Source organism: Condylura cristata, unplaced genomic scaffold, assembly GCF_000260355.1.
Source record: "Condylura cristata isolate star-nosed mole 26May11 unplaced genomic scaffold, ConCri1.0 scaffold00023, whole genome shotgun sequence".
NCBI classification, from domain to species: domain Eukaryota; kingdom Metazoa; phylum Chordata; class Mammalia; order Eulipotyphla; family Talpidae; genus Condylura; species Condylura cristata.
This window is the reverse complement of record NW_004567124.1, coordinates 35,058,991-35,070,033: the sequence shown is the minus strand read 5'-3', so window position 1 is coordinate 35,070,033 and position 11,043 is coordinate 35,058,991. Positions and strand designations below refer to the sequence as shown.

At 36.3% G+C, this 11,043-nt stretch overlaps 1 protein-coding gene across 3 annotated transcripts in view; it reads left to right on the top strand.

Moving 5' to 3' along the window:
• The window catches only part of RCN2 (reticulocalbin 2, EF-hand calcium binding domain), an 18,656-nt gene extending 8,827 nt beyond the window's left edge, over window positions 1-9,829 (top strand). The window contains exons 4-7 of one of the 3 annotated variants that reach the window (XM_012728482.1): window positions 3,634-3,735; window positions 6,517-6,613; window positions 7,622-7,764; window positions 9,004-9,829. In XM_012728482.1, coding sequence (XP_012583936.1) covers window positions 3,634-3,735; window positions 6,517-6,613; window positions 7,622-7,764; window positions 9,004-9,156 — 495 coding nt within the window. In that variant the 3' untranslated portion in view covers window positions 9,157-9,829. Of the gene's footprint in view, window positions 1-3,621; window positions 3,736-6,516; window positions 6,614-7,621; window positions 7,765-9,003 lie in introns of all 3 variants that reach the window. The other 2 variants (XM_012728481.1, XM_004688003.2) reach the window with 2 other exon arrangements.
• Window positions 9,830-11,043: the final 1,214 nt, after the last annotated feature.

The following is an 11,043-nucleotide window of genomic DNA, read 5'->3' as shown; positions in this document are numbered from 1 at the left end:
CCTTCACTATTGTGGCGTTGGGTGCTCTGTCTTTAAAGATGTCGCTGAAGTGTATGTCGTGTAGTGTTTGACCCATCTTTGCTTCTAGGTATAAAATGAACACTTTTTAATGCGAGTCCTATTGGTCATTCATTGACAACCTAAGGATTTGTCTCTACATGAAGTTCGAGAAGTATTTTATTTGAATTTGCTATATATAACCCCCCAAAAGTGGACTTGGTATAAAGAAACAGTGTGCATTATTCTTTAAAATAATCAGGGAAGGAGAATTACTCTGTTTTAATCAAAATTACAAGCTAAATATTAGACCACAAATAAAATTATTATAAAAAATAATTGGATACCTAAATATAATTAAAATTTCTATGGACTCCCATTTAAAAACACAATTACTTTGATGCCTGAATTTATTTTATTTTTAATAAGTTTCCTTATACAGAATAGAGATAAATTGACCCTCACAGGCATTGAGATGCCTGAAAAAGCATTTCTTTTGATAATTGTTACAGGGCAACCACAATGTGAATTGGGTTGCCTGACTGTGTGTCCTCACCCATGTACTTAAAGGGACTTATAATAAGACTAAACTGCAGGCACATACAAAAATGATTAGTAAAAGGTTTATTTACAAAAGAAAGGGAATGAATAACAAAGGGAATAAGAGAGAGGTAAGTTGGTTAAAGCCTTCTACCAGTTCCTCTGATCTGGAACCCCAAGAGCATACTGAGAGCTAGAGAAAAGCCAAGAGTCAAGTTAGGAGCCAAGAGGCCAAGAGACCCCCCAAAGACCCCAAGTCTGGTTTTTGTATCAAGCCTGGCTGTTTAACTCCACCCTCAGGTCCCAGCAATCCTCCCTTTGGTGATGATGGGATTGTAGTTCTGATGTCTAGAGTAAGGGTGGAGTCTATAAAACCTATACCTGTAGAGCTCATTTAGGACATCCTTTCCCCCTAACAATATGAACAATTGTAGTTAACATTTTTAAGCAGGATTATTAAAATTTGGGGACCTACCTGACAAGAGTTCAGTTGCTCTAACTTTTAAGTCAGCTGCTGACTTGTGTGTATAGAAGCAATATTAAATTTTGTAATATGTAATCTTATATGTGACTAATCAGAATTTTTAAGACCTAGATTTTATTCTGATATCACAGGTTATATATTTCCTCATGTAAAATCATTTGTCTACCAAAAGATGGCAGTTTTGTTCTTTGCAAGTTGCTGTTAACTATATAAAAATGGTTGTGATAGTTTCTATCTTGTTACTACCTTCACTAGGTTTTCATGCAGCAGAAAAATGTGTGAAGTTTTGTGCAGCTGACAAGTCTTTCATTATCTTTTACAAATTAAAAAAAAATAAGTGTGTTACCTTTTTTATTTTAATGAGTTGCTCTTAAATTCTATTCTTCAAGTAACCATGGATGAACTGCTTTTTAAAATCATGTTATTTTACTTTATTTTAAAAATTTGAAAAATGTGAATCAGTAAACTGTTCTTTATTTTCTTCTTTTTTTTTTTTAAAAAGAAACCTCAGCTTGTTGAAAGAGACCCTTTCTTTCCATAGGCAAACTTGGCCAAATTCAGCTCCCTATGCTGAAACTTGGACCTTTCTGTTCCAAATTGAAGGCTTCTTTCATAAGGCAATCTAAGCACTAGTCTTTTGAATAGTGGTGTATTCAAAAAGAACTTGATTGACTCAACAAAGTACCGCAAGTTCTTGTTTGTCTACTTTACCCCATGTAAAATCTAACCATAAAATGTGAATTATTTTGGTCAAATTATTTAAAATTATGAAACATCAGCATAAAAGCAGTTATTTGGAAGCAACCCCTCCCCCATTATAATAGGGTGAGTATAACTAGATAGAGAATGTGAATTGTTAAAAGATAAATTCTTTGTGGGAGAGGGATAAAGCCTTTCTACTCTCAGTCATTGTAAAAGAAACTAGTGTTTTAGTAAATGACTTCTGCCTAACCCCTATTCTAAGAAACTAAAAAGTGCCTTTTAAACAATGAAACACTTAAAAGCTTCTAAAAGTTGTGTTTTTTAAAAATGTGCAGTTTAATGCTTAAGTTTGTAAGGTTATTCCCAAAAATTCTCAAGATAGAATTTATTCAGATGAGCAGCCTGCCACTTCAGGCTTCAGAGGCTCATGATTACAAAATTACCTTTTTTGAGAAATTCATTAAAAGCAGTTTTGTCTCTAAAAGCTGTTGCTTGAGTTACTACTTGTGCATATTTGCAGGGTGTGTGATGAAGTGGAAGTATTTTTTCTTCTGCTTAGACTCTTTTATCCGCCGCCCCCCATCCCTAATGTCCCCTGTCATTTTCTTCCCTCCCCCCCTTCCTAACCGCAGAGCCTTCATGGTGTTTATTAACTAATGTTCTCTAGTTTTTATAAGCATTTTAGTTCATCATATCTGTGGCCTAAATGTCCATTAGTTGTTTTTTGTCATTCTGATGTGCACCACTCTACCTAATTCTACAAATTCCCTGCATTTTGCTGAAGATGACTGCATTCCATAGTGTGGGCTACATCTTCTTGACCCAGTTATCTTATTGGGTAGTTAGACTGCTTCAACAACCTAGCTGTTATAATTAATGCTGCAATGAACATTATAGAGCATATTTTTTGTGTGTTGATTGTTTCATATTCTTTGGCTTGATGCTCAAGGGTGGTATTGCTAGGTTGCACAGGCTACTTCCCTTAATTGCTACACTAGTTTGCATTCCCACCAACAGTGTAATAGTGTTCTTTTCCCCCACCATCTCTAGCACTTGTTTTTAGGGGTCTTTTTAATATGTGCCATGCATTTAATCTGAATCTCTTTATTAAAAGCAATGGTGAACATTTTTTCATAGAAAAGGGTATATTTGTTTAACTTCTGAATGAGTCCATTTTGAACTTTTGATGTGTTTGTATCTGAACATACAGAACTATCATTACAAAATAGTTGCTAAGAGTAGGCTTCCAGAGGTCATATACATGTATCAAAAGTCTTTTCACAAAACACTATTTTTCTGAAAACTGTTAAAATGTAGTTTTGAAAAGTAATTTCCAAAACCAGAGGCAGCTGTAGAAATGGTATCCTAAGAATTTACAGATAGTCTAAATTTACTGCTTTTTGAAATTTAATAAAGTATTGCGGTGATTCCTGAAGATGCTTTGTGATACTGTGGACAGAACAGGGAGGGTGCAAGTTCAATGTGTTTGAGCTGTATTTTTCATTTTCACAAAATCACTTAACCTCACTTTTTATTATCAACAATAGTAATATGTGACATTCAGTGCTTGGCAAGATATCTCATCCCAATTCCTTAATAGAGTTTTTGGTCTCAATTTTGTAATTGGAGAAACCAAAAAAAATATCAAACAATTTGCCCTCAGTAGCACAGCTAGGAAGGAGCACTGCTGGAACCCAGACCAGAGTCTGACCCTAGAGCCTGTGTCTCATAGCTTCACTGTTTCTTATTTGCCCTCTTGAGCTTCATAGAATTGATGTAACATAATGTAAGATTATGGGAATATACTTTAGACTTCACAGTTTGTTTTTCAAGGTACTTTTAATGATATTATTATATAGATGAGACCTTTAAATATGTTCAATATTTAATTTTCAAAGCTTCATTTAAAGGACAAGAAGAGATTTGAAAAAGCTAACCAAGATGACAGTCCTGGTCTGAATCTTGAAGAATTTGTTGCTTTTGAGCATCCTGAAGAAATTGATTACATGACGGTAAGGAAGGAAAAAAATCAGGAAAATTAGTGACCAGAACTTTAAAACCTGTTTTTACTAAGTCATTAAAATAACTTCTGTAGTGACCTGCATTTTAAGAGACAGAAAGCTTTAAAGCTTCCAGAACCTGTAAAGTTAGGCATGGGCAGGGGGGTTCTGGTGGGGAGGGGTAGACAGCACTTGTTAAAAGGTGTGAGTGCTTTCTAAATCTGATCTTAAGAGCCACACTCTTCCCTGGACAGTTTTCTCTCCCACAGCCACATCACCTTCAGCACATTCCTAATCCTTACATAGCTTGCAAGATTTTTCCTGGCTTTTTACTGGAGTATTTAGTTTTTAATACATCACTTGTGAAAGCTTTCAGACTGAAAAAAGCCTCAGTTTTGGAACACTTTTCATGGTGGGGTGCAGCTGCTAATGCTGATAACATTTCGGCAACTTGGGGCATAATGAGTTCTTAATCTCTTTAGTATGTAGAGGAAGATGTCACTCTTTGAAATTGTGTTGAACTCTAGGTTTAACTCAGTAAACATTGATTGTGAGTCATACTATAACTTCATAAGCTTCTTGAAAGCAGAAAGTGTTATATTTGGAGGATAAAGATGAATATAACAAACAGCATTTCAAAATAGACTAAATTTGTTCAGGTCCATTGTCTGGCATCATCCACTGTGGCTTGAGTCCCTGATATTTCAGGGAGAGAAAATAAAGCTTTTTATTTAGTGGATCATGGTGAAAGCTGTTGGTAATAACAAAGCTGTGGATACATTTTTCTCCAAAACTCAGGGGAAAGAGACTGCCACTGGTGCTGCTTCTCTTGTTCCTGATTTATCACTTGGCATAAAACACATGACCTAGTTTAAAAACTGGGCACATTTTGTTGTAGTTGAACCCTAGAATGGCAGGCAGAGAGTGCTGGCTCTTGATTCTCTGAGGAGTAAGGAGCAATGGAAGTCAGGAAAGGAATGACCACTGAAGGCAGTGAAATAATTTTGGCATTATGTGAGATGGCTCTGAAGTATGTTTTGGCAATGGAATGACAGAGACTTGAGCAACATTTTAAAGAAAGCATGAGCAGGAATGTTGACTTACAAGTAAAGTGGGAGGGAAGAGCCAGAGATGAATGAGAATTTGAGCTTGTGTAACAATGATGAAGAGGTAGTGCTATTGACAGGATGAGGTACGCCAGGAGGGGAGGATGCCCTTGCACTGCATTGAGTTAGAGTCACACATAAGGTGTGTAGCCATAAAATGTCTCATTCAGCACAGCTTCATTAACCCCTGTTTACCTCAATTGGTTTTTGTGTATTTTCCCCCTTTAAGAGTATATTTGATAGAGGGTACAAGATCAACTAGGTCATTCTACTTTGGATTGAAAGTCAGAATTTAAGGTTTTAACTGCACAGTATTATTGACATAAGTTTGTTGTTTCCTGAGAGGGGTAGCTTTCCTGGAAAGATCATTTTTGCTCATACAAATTGAATTACAATTTCAGAAGTCTCAGATACTCCTTTAAAACTAATCTTTTGATTTCCAGGTTAAGATTCTTTGATTTCTATATATAAAATCTATAAAATTTGATTTCAGAAAAAAGCCCAATAACTTGTATCTAAATACAGATCTAAACGAAGCACCTGGATTTGGCTAGAATTAGAGACTTCCGAGAATATGTATTTATTTCGGTTGTTACACTAGGATCCAGATGGAAAAGATTTAAAAGGTAGCAGATGGTAAGGAAATGAGAGAAGCAGGTGTAACCCATGAGAAGCTTGCAAGGAAGAAAAGCAGTGTTAAGGAGTACAGCAAAGTGTGGCACCTGAGTGTGTTTAAGGGCAGAAGAAGAGTTGATAGAGGTGAGATGAAACCTTGGGAGAGTTAGAGTGAACACAATCAGGAAGTGAGAAAGTGGTAGCTAGGAAGACCGTTGATGACTTTGCACTAGACAGGAGGGAGCACTAGCATTAACTCTTAAGATGGAAGAGAAGAATAGGCAGAAATACAAAGGTAATTAAATGTGAGGATGCAGCATTTGCTAACAAGGAAGCATTTCAGAAAACTTATTCAAAATCGGGAAAATGGAGTCTGCCAAGAGTGTATTGGAGAGAAAAAAAACAGCTGTATGTTGGGGAAACTGAGGCAGAAATGGACTTTCAAGCTGTTGTGAGAGCCCACTGAAATGGCAGAAGTTAATTTATAAAGACTAGGTTTATATTACATCTTTTTCCTGTAGATTTTATGACTGAAGTCAAGGAGAAGGTGACCTGAGTCTGATGTACAGTATAGGGGTTGGCATAGTAAAAACAGAACAGCAGAAGATGCTAGGAGGTAATAAGGGAGGTACCACCCACTGGCTCTGAAACAGGTTGTGCAGGGCCAAGTATAACTAGAAAGGAATAGTGCTTGGGACATCTTAAGGGTTCTTTTTGGATTGTTAATAGATTGGAGTGAAAGTGGTTGTAAAGAAGACAGGCTAATGCAGAGATGTCATTCTTGAGGAGGGGAGAAACTTCTACCTCTTAGTGGAACAATTGGAAGTGCAGAAAATAAGAGCGTGAGTTCAATGCCAGGATTGTAGGAGAGTGTGAAAGAGGAGTTTTCAATAGCAGAAGCTTAAGGATGTTAAGTTTAAAGCCATTAACACTTAGAGTTTTGGTCTTCTAATTCCAGTGTTTAGAAAGGTTGTCTTGCAGGCATGAACCACCAAGGGAGTTCTGTGGTAGGGTTGATTTGCATGGGATTGAAACTTTTGTGATTTTTTTTTTTTTAATGATCATGTCATAGGAGTTTGTCATTCAAGAGGCTTTAGATGAACATGACAAGAATGGCGATGGATTTGTTAGTTTGGAAGAATTTCTTGGTGACTACAGGCGGGATCCAAGTAAGTAGCCTGAGGAAGTGTGGAGGTTGGGAGGGTGGGAATAGAATTAAAGAATAAAATTGAACAAATTTAATGTGGTTACTTTCAAAAGAGTGAGGAAGTAAAAGTTGATATTTTTAAACAAATTGTATACTTTTATATGTCAATCTTTAGAAATTGCATATGCAGCCATCTCATTGCAGACTTACTGCTTAAAAGCACCTTACTGTGAATGTAATTTTTTTTTTGAGGTAACATTGATTCAGAAGCTTGGGATTGTACCTACCCAGACAGATGTCACCCACACCACACTCCCATTGTACATTGTTCCCTGTCCCCACCTCGCACCTCCTCCTTCACCACATTGTAGCTTCAAATGAATGTCACTTTAAAATTATACCTGACATTATTTTGTAAGAACCCTTAGAAAGTTTTATTTAGTCACATGATACATGTAAATGTTAATCTGCTCAAATTTGGGAAACCCAGCCAAACAAATAGCAGTTAACAGAATGGTTATATACATCAACTTAAGAATTCTTGAATTGTTTAGACTTATGTGTTATTTTTGAAATTACTATATATTTTTTTTTAAAGATTGATTTATTTATTCATACAGAACTGGGGTATAGGCCAGAAATGCGGAGGGTGAGAGGATTCACCAGAGACAGAGCGGGAGCAGAAAGGCAGATTGACGAAGTACACTGCTGAGGGGAGCAGTGGGCGGGTCAGGAGAGGTCTGCCACACCATGTGGTCACCTCCAGGGCAGGCAGGAATCGAACTCATGCGGAAGTGGTTTCAGCTTCTTAGTGCTGTGCTTTAACCCGCTGTGCCACCAGGGAGGGCCCGAAATTACTATATTTTTTATACCTATAAGCTATAGGCATACCATGACTTTTCTGTTAAGTAGATCTGTTTCATTATGTAGTAAGCTTTAAATTTACTTCTCTCATTCTAGGGCTACAAACTTCTTGTGGGATATATGTGATATTCTTATAAATGTATATTTGTGTTTTTTACATATTAAGCAGCGAATGAAGATCCAGAGTGGATACTTGTTGAGAAAGATAGATTCCTGAATGATTATGACAAAGACGCTGATGGCAGACTTAATCCCCAAGAGCTGTTGTCTTGGGTAGTACCCAATAATCAGGGCATTGCACAAGAAGAGGTGAGTGCTACTGAATGACTAGCTTCCCAAATTCGGTGCAGTTGATAGAAGAGGTAGTTCAGAATCTTAATCTAAAAAAAAGAAGTAATAAAATTACTTAATGCATTGCTATTTATTTATTGATTTTTATTGTGGCCATATTACTTAACAGCACTGTATAGGATTCAGGTGTATAGTTTCTCACTTAAGCAACTGTATATATCACTCCATTCCCAGTCACCATCTACCACCAACTAACACCCTGCATCCACCTGATCCCCTCCAAACCTCCTCCTCTTGTAATTACCATCCTACTGTCAAGCCTCTATGTGTCTGTTTTACTCTTGTTTGTTTATTGCTTTTTTTCCACAAGTGAGTGAAATTATACAAAACTTGTTTTTCTCCTCTGACTTAATTCACTACGCAATTTCAGGATTGTTTGAAGTCAATTTCAGGATTTCATTTTTTAAAATATACTCAAGTTGTTTCTATATCTTAGCCTGTGTAAATAGTGCTACAGTGAACATAGGGGTGCATATGTCTTTTCAAATTACTGTTTTCATATTCTTCGGAGATGTACCCACAAGTGAGATTACTGGATCATGTGGTAGTTGTGTTTTTAATTTTTAAGTAATCTCTATTTTGTTTTCCATGGAGGCTGCACCAATTTACATTCCTACAAATACTGCACAAGGATTCTTTACCAGCACTTAATATTCCTTGACTATTTTCTTAACTTTTTTGATAATGAGCAGATATTCTGAAAGAAAACTGAGTAAGGCAAGATCAAACAGAAATAATGAGAGAAGCCATAGGTAGACCCCAGTTTTTGTTTTTGTTTTTTAAAGATTTATTGATTCATACAGAACTGGGGTACAGGCCAGAGATGCGGAGGGTGAGAGGATTCACCAGGGACAGAGTGGGGAGCAGAACAGGCAGATTGACGAAGGACACTGCTGAGGGGAGCAGTGGGCGGGCCAGGAGAGGTCTGCCACACCATGTGGATCTCCTCAGGGGCAGGCGGGGATTGAACTCATGTTGAAGTGGCTTATGCCTTTTAGTGCAGTGCTTTAACCCGCTGCGCCACCAGGGAGGGCCCCAGACCCCTGTTTTAATATCTACTACTTTTGGATATTTAGACAATGAGTATTTGACACATCTGAATGGTTTTGACAAATCAAATCACATTAAAACATGAAACGCCTTGCTGAAAATATGTATCATACTTGACATTTTTTTTTTTATTGTTTTGTTTTAAAGGCACTTCATCTAATTGTGGAGATGGATTTGAATAGTGACAGAAAACTTTCTGAAGCAGAGATTCTGGAAAACCAGGACTTGTTTCTTACGAGTGAGGCCACAGATTATGGAAGACAGCTTCATGATGAATATTTTTATCATGATGAGCTCTAATCCATGGCTATATCAGAGTAGAGTACTGGCTCCTTTTATAATTTGTTACCAGCTTTACTTTTGTGATACAACATTATGTTATATTTTACACTCTTAAGTCTTACCATACCACAGTCAAAATTATCTTAAGGTAGAATATAATTTGGAACTTTTAGGAGGAAAAAACGGCAAGTGTGATAATTTATTTCAAAACATCAAAGAAATAAAACAGTTCTGTGCCATATGACAACACTCTTCTTAAATATTCATCCTGTTTAGTACTGTATTGTGGAATATATGAGTTCTATTTCCATACTTGAAAAAATGGAGGATTTTAGAGATGTCTGAACAATATTATTTAAGTAGTATGTGACTGCGCTATTAATTTTTGTTTTGTTTTAAGTAGATTTAATTTGGGAACTGACAGAAAAGAAATTGTTTTTAGATTTAGCATTTTGTTTTAAAACCTTTAAAAGGAACCTTCAGAAGAACTTATATCTTACATATTAATGTTGAGAAGTTCTTAATTTTAAAGTGGTTTCTATAAAAGGTTTTATTGTATGAAATAGACTTTATATTTTTGCATATGTATAGATAGTAATTATATTTAATGTGTAACTATAGCATTATGGTGTGTGGAATTTGACATTGTCCAGAAGTCTTTTCATTTTTTGACTGATTAAAAATGAAATGTCCTATCTTTTTATATGTTTGTGTTTTCTTTTTTAATCTTCCAGCCAAACCATGAATTTCACATAGGTTTTGTTGTTTTATATATTTTCCTGCCTTATCCATTCTTGCCATTTATTGGATAGAAGAACCATCTTATAACTAAATATATGCGTGGTGCATTTCAGTGCTGTTTTGGCAAATGTGATCTTGCTGTCTAGGACTGGAAATACTCGCAAGAGTTACACAGGTTGATAAAAGTGGCAAAACACAACAGAAATAATTCTTTGTCTCAACAGTATATTGCTTCCCAGAAGGGATAGACTGGGGGAAGGAAGGAGGAAAAAGAATACCTAGGGAAAGGGATGGTGGTAGGGCTATAGCACTGGAGACTCGGTGTGGAGGTAAGTGAAGATGTGTGTATGGAGGTGTGACATTGTATTCCCCAAATTATATAGTTCTATAAAGGGTTGGCAGATCATTTAAGTTTGAGGGGGGAAAACAAGACTTACACAGGTTGAAATCACCAGCTCACCAGTTATACTAAAGCTAAACTCATTGGTGAAGCAAATGCCTAGATGTTCAGGTGTAACCTGATTCCGGAGATTGACTTCTTTACCTGGCCGGGGGTGGGGGCAGGGTTAAAGGGGTAGCCCTTGGGAGGAGTGAGAACAGAAAAATTAATGTTTTCCTGGCTCTTACCCAGTTTTTCTTTCTTTTCCCTTAAATTACATTTATTTGTGCATAGAGAGGTTAGCTATGCATGCTATTCTTTTTCCAGACTAAAATTAATGTCTTTCATAGCACATGTATCATTTTGGGGTTTCAACAAATCCTATGAATATTTGAGAAGTTCTGAAGCTATTTTCTGTAAAATTGCTGTGTGTGCTTACCTCATTACTGTCCCCATCTCTGCTGTGAGGTGTGAATGTAAATTGTCATTTTCACACTTACAGGATAATTTGTTTCTTTGGTATCTAGTTAACCTATAACATTTAATTTGGCCATCACAGCTTAAGAATTAAAAATAAACCATTATCACTTATCTATGATTTGTCAGATTTGAAATATTTGGAATAACTACTTTTATTAGCATGCTTTTCTTACTAGACTCTCCAAAATCTATACCATAATTATTAGAGCTACAGATAAGAATTTTAATATTGATCTTAATGAGTTTAAGAGTTAGCATTCCACAAACTGGTTCAACTATTACGGAAAGCTGCGTGGAGAACATTC